The sequence below is a fragment of the Megachile rotundata genome, chromosome 12 (assembly GCF_050947335.1).
Source record: "Megachile rotundata isolate GNS110a chromosome 12, iyMegRotu1, whole genome shotgun sequence".
In the NCBI taxonomy this organism is placed as follows: Eukaryota; Metazoa; Arthropoda; class Insecta; order Hymenoptera; family Megachilidae; genus Megachile; species Megachile rotundata.
In genome coordinates this window covers 15,533,026-15,559,354 of record NC_134994.1, presented here as the reverse complement: position 1 = coordinate 15,559,354, position 26,329 = coordinate 15,533,026, and the positions used below count along the sequence as shown (strand labels likewise).

General features: G+C 41.7%; 2 protein-coding genes across 6 annotated transcripts; both read right to left on the bottom strand.

Moving 5' to 3' along the window:
- Positions 1 to 132: 132 nt before the first annotated feature.
- On the bottom strand, positions 133 to 8,362 carry LOC143265478 (bestrophin-4). Of its 3 annotated transcripts, XM_076537880.1 has the most exons (9): positions 5,978 to 8,362; positions 4,640 to 4,960; positions 3,757 to 4,090; positions 3,464 to 3,688; positions 3,085 to 3,383; positions 2,952 to 2,981; positions 2,596 to 2,816; positions 2,253 to 2,508; positions 133 to 2,179 (listed from the first exon to the last, which is right to left on the bottom strand). In XM_076537880.1, the coding sequence occupies exons 1-9, from the start codon at positions 6,046 to 6,048 to the stop codon at positions 1,828 to 1,830; spliced, it is 2,109 nt and encodes a 702-aa protein (XP_076393995.1). In that variant the 5' UTR covers positions 6,049 to 8,362; the 3' UTR covers positions 133 to 1,827. The 3 variants fall into 3 exon arrangements, with proteins under 3 accessions (XP_076393995.1, XP_076393996.1, XP_076393997.1); XM_076537881.1 differs by lacking the exon at positions 2,952 to 2,981; XM_076537882.1 differs by lacking the exon at positions 5,978 to 8,362 and having other exon boundaries at positions 4,563 to 4,693.
- A 340-nt stretch (positions 8,363 to 8,702) lies between these two features.
- Positions 8,703 to 26,313, bottom strand: LOC100874615 (phospholipid-transporting ATPase VD). Of its 3 annotated transcripts, none has more exons than XR_013040076.1 (18): positions 25,816 to 26,312; positions 20,903 to 21,487; positions 20,400 to 20,579; positions 20,005 to 20,265; positions 13,783 to 14,058; positions 13,534 to 13,702; positions 13,073 to 13,426; positions 12,654 to 12,949; positions 12,384 to 12,554; positions 12,013 to 12,304; positions 11,468 to 11,900; positions 10,996 to 11,390; positions 10,623 to 10,910; positions 10,296 to 10,547; positions 10,114 to 10,218; positions 9,850 to 10,037; positions 9,607 to 9,733; positions 8,703 to 9,526 (listed from the first exon to the last, which is right to left on the bottom strand). XR_013040076.1 is itself a non-coding variant. In XM_076537874.1 (18 exons), the coding sequence occupies exons 2-18, from the start codon at positions 21,475 to 21,477 to the stop codon at positions 9,484 to 9,486; spliced, it is 4,443 nt and encodes a 1,480-aa protein (XP_076393989.1). In that variant the 5' UTR covers positions 21,478 to 21,487; positions 25,816 to 26,312; the 3' UTR covers positions 8,703 to 9,483. The 3 variants fall into 3 exon arrangements, 2 of the variants coding, with proteins under 2 accessions (XP_076393989.1, XP_012136583.1); XM_076537874.1 differs by having other exon boundaries at positions 9,607 to 9,771; XM_012281193.2 differs by lacking the exons at positions 8,703 to 9,526; positions 9,607 to 9,733; positions 9,850 to 10,037 and having other exon boundaries at positions 10,120 to 10,218; positions 10,325 to 10,547; positions 25,816 to 26,313.
- Between the last annotated feature and the right edge of the window lie 16 nt (positions 26,314 to 26,329).

Below are 26,329 nucleotides of genomic sequence, written 5' to 3'. Positions count from 1 at the left end.
ATTTATTCTGTTCTGGCGGGCGAATTTCAACGTGTTCCGATCGATCGTCTTAGTACGTATTTTTGTCGAAATTTCATTCGTCGAAGATGGGAATGTTCGGGCTAGGACATGATACATTGATTACGCTCGATATTCGTAACTCACTCGTGTTTATTTGAAAGAAATAAACGTTTCTATCGGACATTCCAAGAAGATATACTATAATACTGACAATTAACACATCGAGACTGGGACAATTTCTCACGATCTAGCCTGTGTGCTTGACGTGACTCTAGACTGTATAAAGCAACTCGCATATGTGTTCTCGGTATTCACAGTCCGTCTCACAGAGGGTAAATCTGTGGTTCCCCATTTCAACGTGTTAAGAAGTTAATCGTGAGCACCATAGAACTTATTTACAGCCTGGAATGTAACTCTAAAATGAAAGACGCGCTATCTAATGTGAACTATTCACAGGCAGTAACCAGCGTTGATCGTGCTACGGATAGAAGTACATGCTTTTGTACAGGCGATACTCACAGTATTTTTAACCGAACAATATGTTTCGACTCTTTTCTATACTCACCTTTTCTGTAATTAGATTATAATTATAATTGTTGCGTAACTGTGCGACATTGCAAATGTACGAAAAGTAAGAAATCGAGGTTTCTTCGTGAATGTGCGATCGTTCTATCGACTTTGTCATCGATCTAAATTCGTCTATGATTTCTGGAATGTGCGTACTCGAACGCGTTATCGTACAAAAGCAGTGATTTTAAACGCAACACTGTTCACATTGTTCGAAGCGAACGATTCAAAGATAAAAAACATCTTTAATACAAAACAGGCACTTAGCATCGTTACTATTGCTTATTAAATATTCCTTATTGGTCTTTATCGTTTACGCTTTTCCGAACGAGTCTTTCGAAGGATCGATTTCCGCTATATTTTAAAACGAACAAAATTTAATTAAAAAGAAAGTCACCTAAAGTTCTAAGTCACTCTCTCTCTTTGTTAACTACGCCCTTTCATTTATTATACCGTCGATTATTCCGTATGAGAAGTAAAAGCTAAAATCAACTTTATCCTTTCAAGCAGACTTTCATTATTAAATTTTGGATAATTATGATTCAACTTGTTATATCTACTAAGTGTACACGTATAAAATTCAATACTTTCAAGGCGATATTCGATGACAACTTTTACGCGATTATTGTCATTTTTTGATACGTAGAATTTGAAGTGAGAGGTATACCGGAATTCGTGTATACATTTACATTCATAATCTTTAGAAAATTTTTACAATTTTACATTAATTATTAGCCCGTTTCAAGCTACCTCACGCGATTTTTCGGAGTATTATATTTTTTAAACGTCAAGTATGACGTGTCCATGAACGGAATGTTTATAAATTTCATTCTTCAACTTCGGACCCTTGCCACTTCGGTGAATTCTATCTGAACTTGATTCGGATATCCTGAAATATAATACCTCTTCTGTAGTTCGTTATTTTCATCCTAGTAAAAATAAACGTTATATGTACACTAGTATCTCAATGCGTTGTCTACTACGGTAAAAATAGTCGTATTTGGTTCGACGCTTCGAAGTCTCACTTTTTTTTCGACTTTTCTTCTCTTTGCGATTCGTAGCACTCGACAACTATTAGAACAGTCGACGCGTTGATCAACCTTGCTTATCTTAACAAATATTTGACATTCGTAAAAGTTTGTCATTATTCCCATCGACCATTCAACTGGCCGGTAGTCTTTTTTATTGAAATACTGCTTCTTTCTTCGTTCGAATACGTAATTGAAACTAAACTTCAAAATAGAACCACCAACGTCTTTGCTAAAGCCTCTCGCTTTCGGTCTTATCATCGAGATCTTCTGGTCTCATCGACAAACGCGATGTATTTGCTAATTCCGACAACAAAAGGTGTTCTCCGTCGAGAGTACTCCTCGAAGCTGCGCTGATTAAATTGTTGTGTCCGCTGGTACTTCTAGCCAGTCTTCGTACTACCTTGTCCCGTCTTTGTTTTTCCCTTTCCGTCTTCAATTTCGTGAACTCGTCGTCGGAATCGGTAGTGTTACAGGAAGAACTGTGTGTACTGATCAGGTCATCCGGAATACCGCTGCCGGCATAACTCATCGCTGGTTCGTAAGCGATGCTGGATCGTGCCGATTGCGTCGATCGTTCTGCTCTGGAATCCAAAGTGCGTGGATTCGTACGAGAAGCGTGATCGAATAAATTAATGACAGTTCGATGATATTAACCTGCTCGCGGGTGGATATCTTGTGTCGTTGACGCTTCCGTTGTTTCCCACGGCACCAACAGGAGCACTAGTTGAGAATATTTCTCCGTTTCGAGTATGCTCTGTACCGGGAACGTTGACTGGAGCACTCGGAGGTGGAGGCCCAGGGGAAAATATGCTCTGCACGTGAGGCCGTTTGTCCGATTTCATCGATGTTAGGGTCATCTGCTCGTCGGCTTCCTCTTTGATCACGCCTATCCTCATTGAGCCACCTGCGCCTACGTGTCAGTCGCGTTTTCGAACATTAAACATTGCCAAGAAAATTTCATTGCTCGATCGTAAACGTTTTAAGCAGTTAAACATACCGACTATACGATTTTGCAACGAAGCGGCTGAACTAGAGGTCGCGAGCCTTCCTGGAGTTTTAGTGCCGCTCAGTACACTACCGTCTGGTCTGTCTTCTTTGCTGAACAATCGTTTGAACATGCTGGTCACGCTGTTCACTCTCGTTAGAGAACCACCCAGATTACTGGGAGTGGAACCTCCGCTGAGAGTGCGATCTCGATTGCTCACTCTGCTAGCGCTTCTACGGACAAACGTATACTTAGTAACTTCGCGAAGATTATATCTTTGGTCGTTTTAATGCGAGTAATATGAAATGCTCGTATGGAAGGATGAATCTCATAGGTTGAAAGGGAAACATAGAAAAAGCAAACATTACCTTGCTATTTTGCCACTCTCTGTGGTACTCCTGGCCAAGCGTTAGGAAGCATGAAGGTGAAACAATAAAAACAAAAACAGTTGCATCGCATGAAGTGTAGCGTCACGAAACGGTGCTGCTTTGAAATACCAACCTTGACATTTTGCCAGTAGCCGTGAAGTGTATACCGGACGCCGCATCGTCGGCTACATCCGGTCGGAATTTTTGCTGGTAGTCCCCTACCATTTCGTCGATTCTGACCGAGGATGGCTGAAGTTCTTGTTGTGCCGCGGATAACTGTATGCCGGCCGTCGACGGTTGAGGATGTTCCTCTCGCAAGGCCTGAGTTGCCGCCGTGTAAGGGAGCTCCGTGGGGAATATTTCGTCCCAGTATTGATCTCGTATCAATTCCGGATGCTCATGGTGCATCTCGTCGACGATCAGGTAGCTCACCTTAAAGAAACATCACGTTGCAGTCTCTGCTCGCGGCTCATAACTAAGTATCTTCATTGGGATATCATCGAACGGTTTACTTGCAAATTCCTATCGATTATCCAGTTAACTTCAAAGTCATCGTCGTCTTCCCCGAACGGATTGATCAGAGTCTCGGCGACCTTGAGCCAACCCATATAGAAAAAAAACTGCAGCGTCGTGAATACTGGAAAGTAAAGATCGATTTTCGACGTGGACGAATCTTGCACCCATTGTCGACCCATCACGCTCGTTAAAAAGTATGTGTACACAGCCAAAGTTACCACCTGCATAAACGATCAAGCTTTAACGGTGTTTCGTAATTCTTGTCGGAAATTCTGGACTAATAACTTACTTGGGTATAAACTAAAGGAACGCTAATCGTATCATAGTGCATGAGACTACCGCAAAGACCACGAAACTTGTTCAGTTCGTCTATCAATGTCTTTACAGCAAAATCGTCACGAATCCGACCTTCCTTTCTGGCCCGAGTCACTATACTCGACGCCCACACAATTGGCAGCCAATGCTTGCTGGGCTTGGGAAATTTCGCGTTCAGACTCTGGAATATCACTAGTTCGTTCTCCAACAGCAAACCGGTGTCCACGAAATGCTCCAACGTTGGAAAACGTTTTTTTACACGAGGCGAAACCATCGCCAACACCAGTGTCAAACAGACGCAGACGTATCTGAAACAGCGAAACATATCTTTCGTTGGAATACTTTAAGCAGCGAGTAAATAGGTGGTCGTTTCAAAAGTCTTTGAGTACTTTGATATTGTTAATTCGATATTGTTATCTAAATATATATTTCTTGAAGTATGAAACGATAAAAACAACTCTTGGAATACGTTGCAACCATTCCATGTCTTATACAAAGTCATTCTGATCTAGTTATGGAAATAAAATTTAAAAGGCGGAATCTACTTTGAAACATATATTCAAATTTATACACAAGTCAGCTTGTGGACTCGCGTAAAACGACGAGTTACGTGTCAAAGCGACCTTGCATTCCAAACCTCCGAGGATCGATTCAAACCAGTCTAATTGTTCTGTACAAGAACCGATTTCAGGAACGACAAAAAGTACAATGATAAAGTCTACGAAAGAAAACACAATGGTTCAAAGACTTTTGAAATGACCCGGTAGAATAAAAGTTCACCTGAACATTTTGTTCCCTTGACTTCGATCGAGCCTCGATTGTTATCGTTTGGCGGGGTTATAGAAACAGATATATACCTGACGATGGTTCGACGCATTAATCGACCCCTTTCGTCGTTGCCGTGAATGGTGGCTGACACGAAAACCGCGATCGAGTCTGGCCAGGGTATCACCATGTATTGATTCCACCATCGGGTCATAACGATACTGACGTAGAAACCCAAGACGAACGATAGCGGTATTAGGTCGCTGTACTCGTTGCAGTATGCCACCACTGCCTCGAAAATCTTCTTTTGATGCTCGTCCAGTAGCAACCGGTAGATGCTCGATAGGGAGTAATATATGAAGAGGAACAGGGCTAAGTCCAACCACACAAGCTTGTAGATACTTGCTCGCCATCTGTTAAAATATAAAAATAATTTAAGAATCGATTCTTAAATATTAGGAATTTGGTACTGTGGACAAGAATATTTTATCAAGTAAGCAGTTGCTTCTTATTGTTCTCTTTAGAGTTACACAACGTTCAATCAATCGCTTTAAATACACTCATAGTAGAACATTACGTTACTGGTAAGAGACACAAACGAAAACAAAAGAATAAGAACTTGAAGTCTACTTTTAAGCTATCCTCTCAACTCGTTTTAAAGAACTGCCAGCATTGTTGCTACACAATTGTACGAGATATCTCAGAGTCCTTTATTACTTTAGAGTACGTTTCATTTTTTATAAAATATAAACAATTACAATTAGACAAACGAAATATTAATTGATGTAATAATAAAATGATCAATGACCAGAAACATCGAACGGGAAAAAAACCAACTTTTACAGAGAACAACATTTCCTACTGATGTCATTTATCAGCAAACATTACGTCCGATTACGAACTGCACGCGAAGTATGTAAGACCTTGATGAAATATTACGATTTGCTAAGAAACGCGTGAAGCACTAGGAAATTAACGATAAAATCATCCTCGCTTCGTTCGATACGGTAGTTCCCACATTTTCTGATGACGCATACCTTTCATTAGAATTCTTCCTAGTTTGCGAAACAACAAACCAGTATGCGAAATATGTACCATTTAGTTGACTTCAATTACAAATAACCCCAATTGGCTCGAGGGGAACACAAAATAAATATACTCGATTATTCAACGAGCGTCATTTCTTTTTTTAAAGCGATTTCAAGAAATCTCGAGTGTACGCGTTAACGACTACCGCACGCACTAGGTAACAAGTTGTTTCATTCAAGCAACCTTGTACGATCTAAAGAAGTACTGTTACGCGTCTCTATTAATTTAAACGACGAAAGTTTTGCTTCGATTATTTCTCAGAATGTAAGCCCTATTATAAAAATAACGAAATCCGTTGGGACCACAACGTACGATGCTTATCGCGCGTCTAAAACGCTTACCTTAGGAGTAATTTTAGAAAGCAACCGAGACCTCTACAGGTAGCAACTTCGGCGGTGTAAGTGACCGTCATTTCTCACACGGTACACCTGTGCTGCAAAACGGCGTAACCAGCTGCAGAGTTGTCTCAGATCCCGTCAGCCTCGGATCTTTTGCCAGAAATCACTCTTGCCACAGTCATCTCTTCCGACATACGCGTGACATCCTGTCTTCGGCTCAGATTTACTCGAACAAACGACCGATCACGAGTAGATAATAATTAAATTGCGTTCGACCTTATCTCCGGCCTCTTCTCTGTCGGCGATAGACGGACAGACGAGAAGTCTGCGAAGGTCATTCTCGATGCGTTTTGCACGATGTCTCACTCTGTCTGTCTCTGTCAATCGAACGATTACGTAATTGGTGACACTGACTCAACTCGCCAACGAAAACCGCGTTACTCAATGAATCCGCTTGTCTACTGTTCCGATCTACAGCTTATTCGACTTCCTCCTGGTACTCGGAAACCTTGGAGAACACCTAACCTCCCACTTCGATCAGAGTGGAGTGGTGCGTTGAAAATATTTTGCCGATCAACGCGTCCTCTATGTTGTCTACGCTTGTGTCTAGCTGTCTTTAGTTTGATAAATAGTGCACGATTTCCTAACGATCATTTTATTAAAGTTCAAACACTTCTCGATACACTTACAACGGTTTCCAGTTTCTTTGACCTTCAATCCTTGGTACTAGATTTCCGGTCAATAACTTACGAGCGACACGTTTTCTTCCCGTCGTTGAACGAATCGCTTTTTTCTCAAAGAAATTGCTTGTCCGCGTCCGTTTCACTGAACTCTACAAGTAAATGTATGTCCAAAAAATCAACAACAATGATTGCTACGATGATTCATTAACGCTCGTAAAGAGCGACACGGACATGTTATCGTGTCAGTTACCGATACTCTTATCTCCCTTTCAGCGGTAACCGGTTCATAAAAAAACGAAAGCACGCAACGGTCCGAGAACGCACTATTTCTACGATTCCATAGAAATTCTAATATCACTCGTCGAGCTCTTTCGTTGAAATCCTAAAGCGATTTACTTAAGATACACGTGTCTATAGTTCCAGTTTCTGCGTTTGAGGACGTTCGATTCTCCGATCGATTTGTATTCATTTAACGAACATAAGCGTACCTACTATCTACTAGGCGGTGAAGAACGGTGCCAAACGACCAAGCCTTTGTTCGGTTCCGTTCTCGAAGTCATGACTCATTTTCTTTCTATATTTCGCAGGTTACATGCAAGTCGCGATTTCTAAGTAACGTGTACCGTTTCGGCGTTTCCCGTTAATCGCAATTGCAAACTTGATTTATAACCTTGGGGATCGTTATCACATTGTAAATAATCAGTTATCATTCTATCGACCTAATCCACATTTTTAGAGATACAGTCATTGTTATCGAGTTATAAACTGAGATACGTATTTCCTACTCTTGTCGTTCTTATCAAAATAATTTACAAGTATTTTTATTTTCTTATTTAATTAAAATCCGTTTGAACGTCGTCCGGTTTTTTATATACAAGGCCATCGAACTCTGCTCTCGCTGCAGGGTGCAGAGACATTCTGCGTTCACCGTGCAACAATGCTTGAAGAGTTTTCAAATGACGACCCCCACTGTGTTACAAAAATACAGAGTTGATAAGTAGGATCTGTAGTTAGTGATTGAAGTTTAAGAGTCACGTGGTTTAAAATTAAAAAGTATGTAAAAATAATTTTGTCATGAGACGAAACATGCTGGTATCACGAGAAACAAATTATCGTTTCAAAGGCTGACACAACGTTGCGATCCAATAGTAGCGAGCACGTGGATGTACGTCATCTTACAAATAGAAGCTAGCATAGCACGAAGGAGAAAACAAATGAACATTTTTAAATGAATTCGTTTATTATATACTTTGCGTTTTATCGAATAAACAACGTAGAAAAGCCTTTCATCCTTGTCAGAGAATGCGTCCTGTTAATTTTCACATTTTCTCACGTGACTGTGTAATATTACTTTCTCCAAGTTGCAAATATAAAGTTAACGTAATGTTGAAACACTGAAAATTTCATTAACATTACAAAATCGGTTCAACCGATATTAATCCGGTTATAAATCTAAATCGGGTTAAGACTCGAAAAATGACATCTTACAGAAATGCAAAAAGTCTCGACAAAGGAACAGATTCCGAGACTCGAGTAGCCCTTAATATGTCATGTCACGGTTCGATCTTTCATAACGACGAAATTCGTTTCACGAAACTGAGAACACTGTTGATCGCAAAATTTCTGAACGAAAGACACCGTCACAATTCAACCGAAACACCGAGTGAGTTGTATACACGCAAATTCTGTCTGGCAGAAAGAATACTAAACGCGTCTGGTACAACCGTTGCCGCAGCACGCCAAAAGATCACCCCCCCATACTCCACTTTCAACCTTTCGATCCTATCCCCACTATGGTTTCGTGTTTCCGCATCAGCCAGTGGTGCTCATTTATTCCCTTAACTCTTTTACGCAAATTACTGCACTGAACTTATACTTTGTGCTCTATAAATGCAATAATAATAGAGAGGAAAAAGTGAAAGGCGGACCGTGGTCATAGCGTTTGAAATGGGCCGACGAGAAAATCGTAAAACTAGAGAGTGAATCAATGGCAAATTAAAACTATAGCAGTAAGATCTTAGAGGATATTAAATGAATTGGTAAAGTTTAAATAACACTCGATTTTACTAATATTGCAATATACATGCAACTTATGTTTATCAAAATACTATATATCAACACGTGCAACATGTTGTCAATATATTATATGTACAATGCGTTTGATAAAACCTTTGTATCTATTGGCATGTCGCGTGTATGTTTTTAAAATTACAGTAATAATACAATGGCGAGTGTGAAATGCACAGTTTTAACGCTCTTATGTTATACAATATATGTATATAATATACACGATTTGGATTTCGTAAAAGATATTGTACATTAATATACCTTTTTACAATATATGTATATTTTTGTATGTATATTTCTACGCAACTACATTTTACTTTGATGCACAACACGCGCGTACACGTACAAATGAATCTATGCGAATCTCTTGCTCGAACCTCCGGTAGTCATTGATATAGCAATTGGACTAACAGTCTTGGTCCCTAAAAGTCACAGCCATCAAATGCAACGAATAGTAGTCTGAGATTTAAGGCCACTCGATTCAATTAAAAAATATTGATCAATGAACGGTGAAGAGAATCAAAAATTAAACTATCACTTCAATGAACAATATAGTTTCTCCGAAATAACTTTGTTCAGAAATGCACGTTAGAAATAATACACACTTCCTAATAATACTTTTTCACTCCTTAGGAACAGTAAATGTTGAACAGTAAGTGTTGTTTTCTTCTTCAATGACCTTACTGTAGTCGCACTGTCAGTAATTTTCATTCTCGTTCTATAATCTGCTAACAGTCTTATTTGGCCTTTTAGGTTCTGTCATGCAACAATCGTTGTCAATGCATCGTTCTTGGTTTCAGTTCTGAAACGAAGAATTAAATGAAGTAAACTGACACCAATAATCCTCAACTTATGTTATGCATAATTAAATATGATAGGTACCTAATGGTAGCATGTTGGGTAGAACGTGACCAACCAGCGATAAAATTATTTTCTCTTCTTTCCGCAATTCGTTGTCTGCGGCTACCACCTTTTAATTGTACATTAAACGTAGCATTTTGCATGAGATCTGGGAATATAGTGGATTTAACCGTTTTATAAAATAACCTGACAAACAAACGATGATGACAGTCATATACGAGCCTGCGATGTATGCGAATTTTTCATATCGTTAAAGTTTCATACCTAGGTAATAATGCTAGAACACAGGTAAGCACTACTGTAAGCCAATATGTGTATCTGGTGATGGCGACTTCCATTACCCAATATGAACATGGCAGACCCATGCAATTAACACAAACCACGTTATAAATTAAACAGAATCCAAAGAATATCCCTAATGATCCCATTACAGCAAAAACATGAATTATGGTCTGAAAATAAATAATAACGTTCACGTATGTTATCCAACATAATATTTTTAGATATCGTTTAGAGAACTCTTCTTACCCAAGATCTAATTTCTATGGCAACGTGTGTTAACATAACAACGATACAACACGTCATTACGGCAGTTCCAAATTCCCATATATCGATGGTGGAATCATAGTATACCTGAACACGAAAGTAACAGTTTACTTAGAATAATGCGCTTTTGTTAGATTCTCAAATAAGTTCAGGACTATACTAACAGCCACATTTACAAAAAAAATTACGATACTTTGATACAAAGCATCAACGATGGTTAACCAAAACGAGTATGGTTTGTAAACCAGTCCAAGCCGTCCTCTTTTATAGAGATGAGGCATAGACATCAAAACACCGGGTGAAGCTATTCGGTCGTACACACCCAATATGAGTGGTGGCATGGATGTGAACAGCAAATTGTACAACATCAGATAAATTTGGTCCATCATAACTGATCCAGTAAAGCCACAGTACAACTATAAGAAGCAAAAATCATTGCATTAAATGAACAGTATGATAGGTAGCTGTGATATAAATATTGTACGTTATACCTGAAACCAAAACACAAGGAAGACAAAGGTAGCATTCTTGTAGAAAAAGTACAAGATCATCCTGGACAAACGGTCGTAACACCAATGTCCGTGCAATAAAAGAAGTCTACTCAACATGGAGAATCTTGAAACGGCAAAATCCGCTGCCATGACAGCTTGCGTACCTTCGTGTCCTGAGATACCCACTCCCACATCAGCTGTTTGAATCATACTAACGTCGTTCGCACCATCACCAATTGCTAGAGTTCTCATTCCCAGTTGTTCCTTTACTACCCTCACTATGTACGCCTATAATACAAGCAACAGTTTGTAAAAAGTTGGGCTCCAAGATACGTCTACAGAAAGAATATCACGAAGGTGACATTTATTCTACCTTCTGAAGAGGCGTTGCTCGACATGCTAGCACACTGGAGCACATTTGAGTCAATTCAAGAAATGGTTGGATCAATCCTGATCGTGGATCAAGAATAACGGTCAGTGTCTTGCCATCTACAACGAGTGCACGTTGTCTTGGCCATGGACTGTCTATTCGATGAGCATCATTCTCCGCGGGATCACGATTATTAAGCATCGTAATATCTCTACTGTTATTCGACCCGCTTCGTGCATTGCTGTGAGCCGTACTTTCTCTTCGAACAGATTCTAAATATCCACGGATCAAGGTTTCTGCAACGGTTTTGGACCTTGCTTGCAACCACAATAATTGCATCGCTGGCGAAAAGAGACGCGCTGAATATGCAATGTTAACTGCTGTCTCTGGTTTATCTCCTGCAAATTTAAAATATCCATTAACTATTCCCACTTTGACCGATCGTAGTCTGATTTAATTTATAAGACGAATATACCTGTTAACACCCAAATTACAATCCCTGCTGCCATTAGGGTAGCCATTGTTTCAGGCACACCTGCTTGAAGTTTGTCTTCGATTCCAGTAGCACCTAGAAGCGTTAAATGCGATTCAAGAGATGCGTACGAATTTTTGATACGCAATTCCCGATTTTCCATTGCCAATTCCGCCTCTGTATGAGCTTGTCGCCAAGTCTCGTATTCCTGAGCAGTCAGGGATTTTTTAGCCATCACTAAGGTTCGGAGACCTTGACGTGCATAAGATTGCAAATGCTGGCGAGCTTTAATCGTCGTTATGGAATTCTCTTCTTGAGAAACTAGGGATGACAGTATAGACGTGTCGGCACCCTTGCTATACAAGACAAGCTCGTTCGTCAGAGGATGTCGTACTAAGATAGACATACATTTTCTATTAGAATCGAATGGTAAAACCTGAAATTCAAGAAGCACCACTTATTCCGAGCGTCTTTTGTTGTTCGCTAAAACTTTCATATCCAAACTGATTTCCAAAGGAACAAATTTGAGAACACCTATACAGACTTACATGAAGAATCTCAAAAGTAAGGATAGATTTATCTGGCAAACAGACAATCGCGCTACGTGCTGTTCGTTTAAGAAGCTTCACGTCATAAGCGCAAGCAGCGTTCACCAAGGCGAGCTCGTCCGGGCTTTCCGCTTCGTAAATCGCAGCGGTAGGTAACAGCTCGCCTCCGTTCTTGCCGTTCGTATCGGTAACGGGACTCGGCTGACCCTGTCTTTTCTGCGCTCCGTTCGGAGACAATTTTCTTCCAAACAATCCTAAACTAGGTATCGTCGTCACATTCAGAAACTTTGGCCTAGAGATAATCATTATTTAGCATCTTGAAGCGAAATAAGATTCTATTAATAGAAACTTAATAGAGCGGAAATATTAACCTAGGCAGTTTACTCGATAGTTTCGAGGTGCTATTTAAAACAGATTCGATTTCAACCATCGATGAAATCGACGACACGTTTTCGTCGAGGCTATCCGTCGGATGCGAGAGCGTGGACAAAGGGATAACTGGCGAAGGCGTTAAACTTCTTGAGTCTATCATTCTCGTGTACCTAAAACGTACGTTAAATCAGGATGCATCTTGAACCTAAATAGTTATAACTTCGAAACACCGGATACTCTGATTGATAAGAGGAAAAATATATACATACCTTCCAGTTTCATCGCCGTTCCGCTGAGGGTCCTCGATCACTCCACTAGAGTTCATAGTGTCGTAATGAGGTTGAGAATTGACCACAACGGTATTACATATCGCTAATACGACTAGGAATTCTTGTAGATGCTGTCTAAATGTACCTATAAGGAGATCTTCCTTGAGCCGCGAGGAAGGTACCAAATTCTCACCGTCCCCCGTGTGCGAATAATCCTGACCCCCCACGACACATCGTCTGAACAGCATTTTGTTTTCCGTCAGCGTACCCGTCTTATCAGAAAATATGTACTGCACCTGTTGAAGTAAAATAACTTCTTAACCCTCTACTCGAAGTCTATAAATAGACGTTATAGAAGCTAAAGAGCTATGGTAACGCGTTAATCAAGATCACGAGCAAATTTAATCAATCAACCTCACCTGACCTAATTCCTCCGTGATATTGAGCGCGCGACATTCAGCCGAGCGTCCCGTCTCCGCATCGTACAGGGCGACATCGTGACCAATGTGATAAACCTGGCCGACTTTCGCCATTTCTAGAGTGACGTATAGACTCAAGGGTATCATCACTTGAAGGATGATCACGAACGTCCAAAACGTTAGCATGCTCTCGTAGTTTGGGTCTTGTAGAACGGGAATAAACGGTACGAACGACAAACCGGAATAGTTGGAGAGCCAAAATCGGCAACCGATTGCACCGATCAGGCACAGCACCACCAAAATCACCACACACCACACGACATCTCTGTTCATTTGTTTCTCGAGGCGAGAACACTGGACAGAAATACCTCGTTGTAATCCACATTAACTTATTAAAAAAGTGATTAAACAATCAGGAGAACACAGTCGTTAGTTTCTGCAGAGAAATACATTTTTTTTACCTTGTACCGAGGTCCACCGTTATTGAGCAAGGCTTTCGTTTCGTGACCGGCGTATATCACGATTCCCTCGACAAAATCGGTGTTCTTTAACAAACACTCCCTGAGCAAAAGATTCTCCGTCGAAACAGGTACTCTACCTCCGTTCGGATGAACGACGGCTCCATGAAACCTGCAATTTTCTGCGTTAATGACATCGAGGCACGCGTTGCCTTGCCCTTCTCCGAATTACCGCGAAGATCGTTCGATTACCTGTATATTCTGGTACTCGGCTGATCGACTTCGATTACGGATCGGAATTTGGCAGGTTGAAAAGTGTCCTGAAAATCCACGAAGCCTCTCACGACTTGTCGTTGTTTCAGATTCGTTTCACCGTCGAGATTACACGTGTCGATGTAAGCAATGCCCTGAGGATCGCTGCTTCGTAACAGCAACACATCGGCTGGCACGAGTTCGTTGTTGGAGAGATGAACTAGGTCACCGACCTTTACATCTTTCCACGCTACCTTTGCATACCTGTCGTCCTCCCTGCGTTCGAATAAAACGGATTTATATTTTCACCGGCAATGCACGTACCGCGAATCATCTTACTAATTTATTTAGTTTGCCTATCGATATCGCGAAGAAGCTTATTACCAATTTACTGCTACTGCCACAAGTTATTTGATCGCCCAGTAACTGTAAACTGTGAAAACGTAACGTTACACCAATCTGCTGGCAGCGTAATTTTACTCTATCGCGAATGTGTTCACCCGAAAGTGCCTATATCTTTCATAACGTCTCGACTAGTTCAGCAAAAGGGTAACCTTCGTGACGAATGATGATTGGGACCACATACTTAACGATAATCGAACCGTCGCAACGGTCAAACGTCGATTATTCTTCATTAACCGCAGTCGTGGTTCAATATTCTTTCTTTTCCTCTTGTTCTTTTGTTCAACGCAAAGTATTGTTTGTAAATGTACGAAAAACGATGCAAAAGGTTAAGAATTTAAAGGACTTCGTCGAGTTCGTTTCCGTCGATAACGACGACGGAAAGCGCTTGGTGAATTCGAATATCTCGTTTAACGCGAAACAACAAGGAACTGTAGAACAGCTTCAAATTCGTAATGATCTTGATGGTCGATTTAGAACGATTAAACGTCAAGGCCAGCTGCTGCTGCTAATTTATTAAAACGCGAACAAAGTTACTGACACGAGAATCACCATGCTCGTTCCGCAGATGGAGATACAAGAGTTCTCTCCAAGGCTACTTTCGCTACTTATTTTACTTAAAAGAATGCGAAGGATGATCAGATCTGACCTAGACTCCATTTAAAGGGGTCAACGTTACGTAGGCTTTTATTCGGGAGACAAGATTCGCGTTGTGATTCCGTAACCTTTGGGTGACTGTCTCGTTACCGAAACTGAAATATCATCGATTAAGTTCTCTTTTATCCTCGCGACCGTGACAACCGGCGTCTCTTCAATCGGAAATCGTGAAATCGAACTTTGCTTCCAATTTGCATAGCTCTTATTGCCAAGGACACGTGACGTGTCCCTCCTTGTTCACGGAAGAATAGTACCATTATTGTTATACGTTTTCAAGGATGGATAGTTAACGGTTCGCAAAAGAATGCCTGCCGATGCACGTTTTCTCGATTCAATGTATCCTTGTGACTTCACGCGTATAGCGTGATGTGTACAGCTTTAACTTTTTTAAAGTGTCGCTCGTATTACGTTTTATTTCTCCGGGAAGTATCTTTCGTTACTTCATTAAAATGGTAATTCTGATAAACATTTATCGGCCGCTTACACGGTAATTACAGTCCACGTGGTATTTTCAACGTATTCGAAACGAGTGTCCTACGGCATGTGTCTGTCACCCTCAGCGACGCACGTGGTGCGTCCTAGTATGTCTGTTTAAAATAATCGATGTTGTATTACGAGTCCGACGTCATCGATTGCGATCGGTGACATACAGGGTGCGTCGGCGTTTGCCGCAATCGGTAACACCATATTCGTGTTCAAAGATATAGATTATGATCAATCAATATTGAAAAAGTGTGGACTGAATGAGATTGTTTAAAAGTAAAATGATAAGGAAGATAAAGATGTGTGAAGACGAAAATTGAAGTTGAAACATATCCACATCTGATAGTACGTCCACGACCTCGAACAAATTGACTCGAGTCGAGTCGAGTACCATTTGTAATTAAACGGACTTTTAACGAGCATGTTCCTATTTCTATTTCCAAAGGAAAGGCTGGCTTGTTTGACTTTTAACGTAACAATGAGCTGATAAATCGGTCGCGGTGACGGCATCAACCAGGTAACCTTACAAATTCTTTTATGCAATGTACGCCTTCATTATACATAGATAGCCCGGTGATTAGATAATGGAAGATCATTTTAATAATTTCTTTTGTTTCTAATTATTCACCACGGGTCGTGTTGGACATTGTTCGTTGCATGGGTGTTCTACACGTGTGGAGATAACGAAAATTTCAGTGAACAGCTCAACTGAAAGCATTTCAAAAGATTCGTGTCATTGTTCCGCACAATGTAGCACAGAAGAGTCGCTCGGTTTTTTCCATTATAGTGGCAGGATCGCCCAATTATCATTTGTTAAGATATATTATATCCGGCGATAACGATGTCGAAAATGACACGCGTTTAGCATGTCGTTCATGGTATATATTCGTCAAAGAATCCCTTATTTGTTTTAGATTAGATGTTTCATCATTGAGTTTCGATATCACGGTATATAGGTAACTTTTCCGAGATGAGAGTGGCGGTTTCATTCGCGAAGGCTTTTCGCATTTAGATTCTTTATAATTTCATAGAATAATTTATTCAAGCCGCTATAAAAGATGTAACGCGATATCACGTAGGTGCGAAATACTGGCATGTAACTGTGGCACAATATCGATATTTCACGCATTAATGATGTAATTGATGACGTCAGCGGCCGGTTAACAGGTCAATAAAGCACGATCAAGCGAAAATAAAATTTCTGTTTTTCTCGATTCGTCCTTCTCCCAACTTAGCATATTTTCTCGAAATAGTTGCGAACAGTTTTCTTGTTCTTAATAAAAAAGCGAGGACTCAAAGTCTCTTTTCACGCATTAGCAACGATACACGGTCACATGCATATCGTCGCATCGTTCCTGGCCGAAAGCTTTATCGAATCGACGATTGGCTGAAAATACGATTTTTTGGATTACAGCGTATCACGTTACTCCAGGAGATTGCATCGATGCTGTTTCTCAATTGCGCTGATACAAGGTGGAGAAGGTCTATTTTTAAGAATGAACACAATTCGAGCGATTGGATCCCTGGGCCGATATCGGCACCGTGTTAGACAAATAGTATCGATACCGACTGGTCATCCGACGTAATGGTTGACCGAAACGAAACGTTCGCCAACCATTTAACTAAACTGCGTGACCACGATAGATCGAAAGAACCGATATGTAAATGACTGTCGAACGAATCGACAATTCGTCTAGACACGTATTTGAAATTTGCCATAAGAATGTGGCCCATCCTAGATAAAAATCGAGAACAGGAATTTTCAAGTAAGATCGGTTCGCACTTGACATTGAGGAATTTAGCAGCCGACTGTCGATCTCGTTGGTGAACGAAATTAAACGAGAGGCCAAAGAAGGTCAGCGCGTGCGTGTAGCCGCGAATTAAAGTAGGTAAAGGTCGTAAGAAACGCGCCGCCACGGAAGGGATTTGCTCGACCAGTCGCCGTTCACGCTTACGGCTGATTTTTTAACATCGACTGGCCACGCAAACACGCCCCCGCACTGACGTTCACCAGATTCGATTAACGGTTACGGACACCGTTGATCGACTCGATCGCCAAAGATTCTACGTTCTCTTTCTCCGGATAGATTTACATTCTTCGCGTGATTTTTCTCTCGACCTCCTTTCCTCTGCGCTTCTCGAATACGACTGTCAGCCCCGTTAGCTTCCTTTCGGCGTCAACGAATCGTCTTCTACGGAGACAGCGACCGAGTTCATGCTCCAACGTGCCTCAACTTCCTAGTTTCACTTTTTTCCTGGTTCCTGTTCCAGCTGGCAGGCTCGGCACCTTTCAGCGATCTTGCAACGAGAAAGGAAAAAAATGACAGAAGCGATTTGGCTCGGTAAACGTTGCTGCACCGACATGGACAATTTCCAAAACGTTTCATTTTCTTAAGTACCGATAACGTTTCCAAGCCTCCTGAATACTTTCGGACATAAATCACAATGACTCCTAAGACATAAAAAATAGTAGAGCAAACTTTTTTTAACTTTGTACGGAAAAAATAGATAAAGTTGAAATTAGAATCGTGGGAACTAGAGATTGTTGAAAGTATAGGGTCGTAGGTGTTAATAACGTGCAAAATCCATAAAACAGAGTAACTGCGTTGGATCCGCGATCAAACGTGGACAACCGTAAACACGTTTCTCAATCGTACCTCTACCCACGATGTACGATTATACGCGCGCGTAGTCGGGGGTGGCAATGAAAGCGTATCATGCTCGCCATCAATCAACGTTTCCAGGAATTCATCGAATAGACCTACATACTTTCATTCGCTTAGTCCGCAAGATCGTTACGATTTGCCAGAGGTTTCTGTATTAACCGATCAAACGATTCAGCTATATCGTATTAATCTCTTTGCTCTGTTTACAAAGTTGATTTCTGGTTAATTGATTATTTATAAATCAATAAACGTGTAAGGGCAAAGTCGAGATACGTGTATCGGTGTTGTGCAACTGGTTCTTCAGGCGTGTCAGAATCGGTGTTCATCGATCGACTCGCGGAATTGAGTTACATTATGAATGACGTGCAATCCAGTCGTCGCTTACCGGCCGCATTTATTTTCTACTCTGTCATCTGCTCTCTTCGTTGCAGGTGGTGCGCATACATTTTCAGCGATTAGGAAGCGTGATGTGCCTTCACGGGTTCGCGGCGGCGATAAAATCTTTGTAGAGCAGTCATTTTGAAAATCACTTGGAACGTTATGGAAAGTTCGAGAAATTGTCGGTGACATAATAATTCTGTTCCAAACATTGCCGTGACGTTCCATCCGATCATTACGATACAGTTAAGTCTGAATATCGATATCGAAGTCGCCGTATTCGTTGACTCGTTCTATGAGTAAATTGATGCTTATCACCGATGTCGATCGAGGGTACACTTAACCCTTTCTGCTCCCAACATTTTTGTCACTAACGTTTTATGTAACCATTTTGCCAGAGTGTAATACAATGCCAGAGTGTAAAATGTTTATAAATACGCGTTAGATTGCAACGTTATGTTACAATGTGTTAGGCGAAAGGAGCTTTGGCGTACATATGTAAATTGTCAAGTTCAAGGATTGCTCATTCCTATATATCGTACATTCGGTGTACAATCTACTAGCGTTAACTATCGTAAATCAAACGTTTATGAGTTTATACGTTTACGAGACACAATTAGCACCTCGCCACGAGATTATGAGGTTTGGTCGCGAATTCGAAGGATATTCGTCGGCATATTTTCCTCGTGTATTTGCAGTGCTCTGGATGAGAAGCGTGGATAAAAGCAAAACACGATACGGATGAATAACAAGAGTGCATTTCTTCCTGGAACGGCTCAATTCTTCCAGACACTGCTTTTTCCTTTCAATCGCAACGAAATTTCGTCACAGAATGTAGCCTATTAAACGATAAGAAGGTGCATAAAATTTGTCGATAGTGATCTTTACAAGTACCGGAATACCTTGAAGCTCTTTTTCAGTACTCGTCCGAGAAAGGTGGGTAAACAAGGCTGTGCAAAGCGATAAAACCGCATTTATGCAGTAAGGATGACCAAACGAGGAAAGAAACGAAACGCTACAGCCATGACCCCAAAGAAACTAAAGGAAGCGTTCGCGCATGCTGTTGCTATTGGCTTCGCGTCTGCGAGAGGAATTTTTTAACGAAGCGAATAGCTCTCGAACATGTACGCGGGTTACCGATAGTGTTTCAAAAAAGCCACTACGTGTAATCCGTTTAAATGCTCTTTGCACTTCCTACCGAGCCTGCGGGTTATTTAACGGTTGCGTTCATACATTTCGTTGAATAACAAATCTCGAAAGAATTTCATAATGCACGCGCTGTCGCGAATCGCGATTATTCTTTGTTAAAGCCTTGAATGAGTCAAATCGAACGGCACTTTATCTTCGTTGCGTTCGATTTCACGGTTTCTTGCAATTAGCGAACGGTACGTGATCAATGAATAGCGCGGAAACAGGTTTACGCGTGTTTACGAAGCCAATAAATTACCTTTTCTTCGAGGCAATTTCAAATTTATTTATCGCGTACATTAAATCCAATTTGCTACAAGCTTCAAATTTTACTCGGACGTAATCAAACGATAAAAGATACATTAAAAGATAAAGTTGATATCGAATTAATCGTTGTAATTGCACCGGTCCGAAAAGTGATCGAATCGCTTATGAATGTTTTACTCACCCGACGTAAACTCGACAAGTGGAATTATTGACGCGTCGATCGCTGGCCAGTCTTCGGCGATCCTCGAAGTAATCTTTTAGTGCAGTCACGCCCAGCACGAAGATTACAGGTATCATGGCTACTTCTTTGCCGAACGCGTTTATAGCTGGCACCCAATTAAGCAGTACAATAAACACAAAATATATATTGGCCACACGGTGAAATTGTTCGAGAAGATTGCGAGGTAGGAAGCTCAGCGTGGTGTACTTTGTTGTGCGTACTCTGAAAATGTACAAATCAAACTCTTATTACGGTGACATCGTAATCCGACGCGATGGGCAAAATGCTAAGTTGCAACGATTCGGGTTACTCTACTTTCCTCGAATGAGATAACGTCATCGGATGATTCGAATTACCTATTGTTCACTCTTTTGCCATTAGGATGCTGACTCGGAGGTGTTTTCGGCGATATTAAATGATTTGGTACTATTGTCCTTAAGCGAGGTTCATCGGGTAACGGGCCGAAGCATCGAGCCCAAAGTTTTCTCCACCAAGGAGGTTCTTCGCTACGTCTTATCGTATATATCGACTCTGATCTGCGAATAACATAGAGGTGGAATAATTTACGAGCAATTGATCTCGTACACGCCTCGTTGCCGATTCGATTGCAAAAGTGCTTAGACGTTAATAGATGCTACGAGGAATGTAGACGATTAGATCGGTCGAACGGACGACTACTACTGAAATTTTTCTCTCGCCCGTTCTCGTTTGTCACGAATTAATAACGCAGAAATTGATCTAATTTCAATTTCGGCGATACTCGTGAAATGGAAGCCTGTTGGAACAATAGCGCATCTGTTTCATCAATATTTCCATCGAATCGACCTCTCGATATATCAATTATTTATCGTGAAAATACCTGGACGCTTGTCGCGAGTGACCTCGAAAGGAGGGCACCTTTCCAGCAGTGGGTGGCCTGGATTCCTCTCTGTGCCCAGGCGGAAGAATAAAGTCCGTTCTGGAGCCAACTCGGCTGTGTCCCATGACTGAATGACCCTGTACCTCGATTACCTGACCTTGACTGAATGCCCTTTGGTGACCGGGTTTCTTCAAGGCTGACGGTCTGGCACTTCCTATCGCTGACAGGGGACCAAGATACGATCCCGTCTGTGCGTGGTATCCAGTGTTCGTCAGACAATCCGCCAATACTCCTCCGTGACTGGCTGACCTGGCGTGAGTTCTCGGACACGGTCTCATTCTGTTCCCTGGCGCCTCGTTCCCGTCGACCTCGGTCTTCGCGAACTTGCCGAACGTTGCGGGCAAAGGGGTCGTGTTCGCGATCGAGACATCGGGAATCAAGGCGGTCGGTGGTTGCATCGACGCGTACGCCGAACCGGGATAGGACTGGTGATTCGGTCCCGGTCCTGGGAACACGTAAACCGACGCCTGCCTCTCGATCTCGCTCGCAGCTTCTTGCGCGCCGGCTTCGGACATGCTGGCACATCTGCCGACAAACATTCGCGCGTTATGATCACGGACATTTATGGACGATAGTCTCAAAAGAACTTAGGCTGGGAGCTAAAGAGAAAAATCTAGAGACGTGTCTGTACTTCCAACAATCGAACGGCACCTACGAATTACCGCTGATCAATGAACGATGTTTGTTCCAGTATCGTATTCTTTCGCGTTAATTAAGCGATGCTATAAACTGAAATTTTCTTTGAGACGACAGAAATCTCCGAGGTAAATCTTAACCTTAAATTAAGACCTTGGTATAAAAGTAGAGTCGAGGAAACGGTACAGGATGCATCCGAGATAAATACCACCGGATAAAAGCCACATGGCAGAAAATCGAAACGAACGTTTCAGTATTTCCGCGAAACCACGATCACGGCTAACAAAAGAAACGAGTCCTGGTCCAACAATCGTAAATAATCGAAGATACGCGTGGGGAATTTTCATTGATCGATGAGTGGACGAAATCTTGCGAAAAATCGATCGATCTATTTATAAGAAACGCCATTGGCCTTAGAAAAACAACCCTGACTGTGACGCGACGCACCGAACGATATGCCGGAAGTAACGTAATGCATTTCGAGCAGTTGTCTGTCGCGATCGTGGGTGCACTTGCACTTGCCCGACACAGATATGCTATTAATAAGATTGCAGAGCGAAAGACTAAGAGGAGGAGGGTATAAAGGGGTGGTAGAAAGAGAGAAAAGTTGTTTTTTTCGAGGATCAGCAAAACGCCGCAGAAACGAATGGATTAGAGACGTCGACGATGCTTCGGAAGAGTTCACAAAATGTTGCGAAACTCTAATCACCTTACAACGAGTAATCCAATAGCATCGTTGACAAGATCAACCTCTGCAAGGTTTTGGTTACCAAAGCTTCGGTAGCCAGAACTCGGAATCGTCTTATCGGTACAATCGTGCAGAGGACCGTACATTCAGAGCAGTACACTTTTTACATCGATGCTTCTTGAAACACCTTCACCGTTTCACGATTCCGTTTTTGACCTAGCCGTTCACTTTTGAAACGATCCGTATAAACCTGGGCTAGCTTATCGAATAGACAACTGATCGCGTGATTACAGATCTCTACGCTTACACGAAATTTCGCTAGTATACTAAACTAGAACAGGCAGTAGAGGATCTCGAATATTTTCGATAGTTTGTCGAGGTAAGACGAGGTCAACGGTTCACCTTTGAGTCGGTCGATTTTTCCTTTGTAAATTTTACACGAAAGCTACCGGGCTACAGGGTTCGTGCTACTTTCCCGTGACACAATACCCGCACAATTCATATGATCGAAACGAGTACGGTAACAGCAAATACACCCAGCTAGGCCGCTGAATATTCTTATCGGTCGTTTGTTGCGTACGCGTCACGTTGCCACGCGATAAAATGCTGTGCTCGCATTTCAACGTACCTAGTCACCTCCTATTTGCTTTCTTCCAATATCAAAAATTCGTTCAGATTTACTACGATTTTGGTCCAGAAAAGAGGCAACCTTTGTAGTCATCGAGATATAGCTGTCATGTGTTGTATCTCCACCATCTAAAAAAAGCCTATGAGAGGAGTATTCTTCTGGAACCTTATCACTGATTTTACTCGTGTTTCTTTTTTCTCCAGGTTGCCTCTCGGCGGGTCCGCAACAGTTTGCGGGAGATTACTAGTATCGATCCAAGGTCGATTGTTCTGTATCAGAAAGGACCATCAGACGAGAATTATTATGAAATATTTTGAAATATCTCGAGAAATAGTGAAAACTCTATCGTACTAATTAGTATTCCACTCGGTAGGTGGTAAATCGTGATTTGAAACTAATCGCTGAGCAGATAGGGAACCAGCCCGTTATTATTGTCTTATATCGCATCACGTGCACGATGCTTATCATTGAAACATTATTTACAACGTTTTTACCATCGATTTTACTGGTGTTTCCTGCCGGTTTCACTTTTAACAGGAAACTTTTATTTATCGAGGTAGAAGCGTTTTTCAGCCCTTTTAAACGAAAACAGTCGATGCGGTTCCGAGATTGCAAAGCTATGGAGGCATAGAAATCAACGATTCCTTGTAGGCAATAATTGCGAACAACAACGGCTCTCGTTACCGATTCGAGCATGTGGAACGCTAAGCCAACCTTCTCGTTTACTAGGCGTCGATATTCGCATGACCCAATTCCATTCTTCGGCTTTTCTACCCTTGATATTGTCCGTTTACATTAGAACACAGGATTTACGTCGGGTTGATGGTCGTTATCGATCCCTTAACGCGTCTTGGATCAACGACGCACCTCGGCTGTCATGCGACGTCCTTTTCGTTTAATTTAATTAAGTTTATTCATTTTATTTCCATCTCTGTCGTTCGATCGACGACTTTCCGGTGCGTCACGGGTTATCCCTACGACAACGCAATAAACGCGTCATGCTATATTCTTATGGTTTAATCGATTACCATGTGCATCGTATGAAGAAATTGATACTATTCGATGGATAGAAACATCGATCGGGTTCAAACGAATCACTGACCCTGAGACAGTGACCTCAAATACGACAGAAACATGCAATATTTTCGTCGAAGCAACGAATCAATGTTGAAATTATTCAGAGTCTCGAGAACTCGAATGATTCGACATGTTTTGCTAGATGAAATCGATAGTTCGTACCACTTGAACTGTTTCGATCGGTTTTTACCCCCATTTTTTCGACGTTACTCAGTATATTAATGCTTACCATCGGTCTAAGATAAATAAAGGTTAACGGTAAATGTTGACAATGTCGCTTCTAACCTTATTGGCTCGAATGATTGACTTATATCCCCTATTTATTTCTCTCTTTTTTCCTTATCGACCCTCCGTCGTTGTTTCAGCGATATACCCTCTTTCTTTCTCGTTGCTCTTTCCGAAGAAGAGAGTCTCGAAAAGCGTCTCAACAATGTAGACTCGACGACGAGTTGAATCGTTTAATCCAGTTTGGTCTAATTTAGCTTGACAAGGGTGGGTTATTAGCAAAGCACTCGCGTGTCCTCTTATGAAAACGCGCGTTGATTGCTCGTTTCTTTCGTTCAACTCGGCTGTGGGAAGTACACGATGTTCGAAAAATTCCACGAATCCTTCACCCACTTTTTTCCATTTCGATTACGTTCGTATCAGATTCTTACATACGTAGGAATTCGAAAAATCTAGGGTACTATTGTACACGAAAAATATAACAATCAGAGCTTCCGAAAAATGTCGAAGTCACGGTGTTTCGAAATTTCAAAGCCTCTAATATATCCGCAATCGTAACTTATCATAGAAGATGGTGGGGATAGTATGGGAGCACGACAATGAGTACTGCAAATCATTCGGCACTCGTCGCATCCGACGATTCACGATTTATGCAATTTAACAGGCAGACACTCTGGAAGAACGACCTTCCCCGTAACGAACAGAGTTGGCCTCGCTCCTGGAACTTCTTAGTTTTTTTCCCTCCTGCTGTTCTAGGAGAGGTCTACGTCGCTTGGAGTGCGCAGCCGACGTAACCGGTTTTGTAGCCGGACACTGAGACCGTCGGAGGCTTTGAAAATAACCGCGACCGATCCTCAACGGTAACCTTCGACCCGCTCAACCGTACCGAAACAAGCGTGGAACGCGATTCGAGTTCGTTTCGAATACCGATCTTGTATACATATATCTCCCCATCGAAATAGCAATCGTTACACGACCATTGCACTTTATACTAGATTAATCGACTTATTCTATGCATGATTCCTTTTTTCTCACGAATATTTCTCACGAACGGACGTTACGATGAAAGGTTTTCCTTGTCCAGATGTTTTTGTTACCGTTTCGTTGCTAGTTCGAGTTTCCGCATTTAGACGGTCAGTTCTCGTAACAAACAGGTACACTATCGCTGCTACGTATACGGAAGGAGGAAAAACAACGATGAAATCGAAACATAATTCATCGGATGCTGTTTCGAAAATGGAAATGTAGACTAAGAAAACGTATATGATTCAAATAGAACTCATTAACTATGAACTACGTCGCGGAACAATCGCCCCGCAGTTTCCCGTCGTTCGAAAGGTCCGAGAAACGTGATCTCGCGTGAAGATCATTCTGAATTTGGCGGCAATTAATCTAACGTTTGACGAACGATGCAGTGTAAGAGCAAGATATTTCAAAGTACTATCTTCTGCTTTCTAAACGCGCCTCTCTTGTTCCGTGATCTCGACTTACTTTCGACTTACGCTCGTTTACTAGTAACGTAGCGTGAGTACGGTTCGATCAGATTTCACGAGGAAACCAGTTAACATTGACAAGATAAAATAACTGAGGAACGCTCACATTTTTTCAAGTTCCCGACTTGGTCCACGTGGCCTTCGTTAATAGTCTCGCATGCACGAGGGGTAGAACAGCTATCCCCCACGATGTCTTCGAATTTTCAAAAGTGTTTCGTATGTTTGCCTGTACGAGTAGTCACTCTATGAATAACGAGTCGAGTACGCACGATCCAGAACATCGAAAAAAATAAAATCGCCGACACTTTTGCGTGCTTCTTTTTGACAGGAAAAGTAACGGGTTATCATCAGCCGTATTTCTCTCGACGAATCTCTCTGGGAAAACAAGTTTCACTGCAGCGCATCCTCTCGACACGTTACGATATTGCACGTAAACAACGACGACACAATTTTCGCACCGAATATTTTATTTTTCTTCAAGATCGTCTCGAGAGGAATACGCACGACACTCGTGTACGCTCTCTTCGAGTTCAACCGCTTCTCTGAGTTCCGCGGTAACAAACCGAATGACCTTATCGCCTTACGCATACTGACAATCGTATCGGCCGACTTACCAAGCG

Excerpts from the sequence above, each read along its gene's own strand:
- LOC143265478 (XM_076537880.1), bottom strand. The coding sequence starts at position 6,048 with ATGACGGTCACTTACACCGCCGAAGTTGCTACCTGTAGAGGTCTCGGT. Across the intron at positions 3,689-3,756 it reads TTCCTTTAGTTTATACCCAA|GTGGTAACTTTGGCTGTGTA; the intron begins GTAAGTTATTAG and ends TCGTTTATGCAG. Across the intron at positions 2,509-2,595 it reads GTTGCAAAATCGTATAGTCG|GCGCAGGTGGCTCAATGAGG; the intron begins GTATGTTTAACT and ends ACTGACACGTAG.
- LOC100874615 (XM_076537874.1), bottom strand. The coding sequence starts at position 21,477 with ATGTCCGAAGCCGGCGCGCAAGAAGCTGCGAGCGAGATCGAGAGGCAG. Across the intron at positions 14,059-20,004 it reads ACTTGTCGAGTTTACGTCGG|GGAGGACGACAGGTATGCAA; the intron begins GTGAGTAAAACA and ends ATTCGAACGCAG. Across the intron at positions 13,703-13,782 it reads CCGAGTACCAGAATATACAG|GTTTCATGGAGCCGTCGTTC; the intron begins GTAATCGAACGA and ends AGAAAATTGCAG.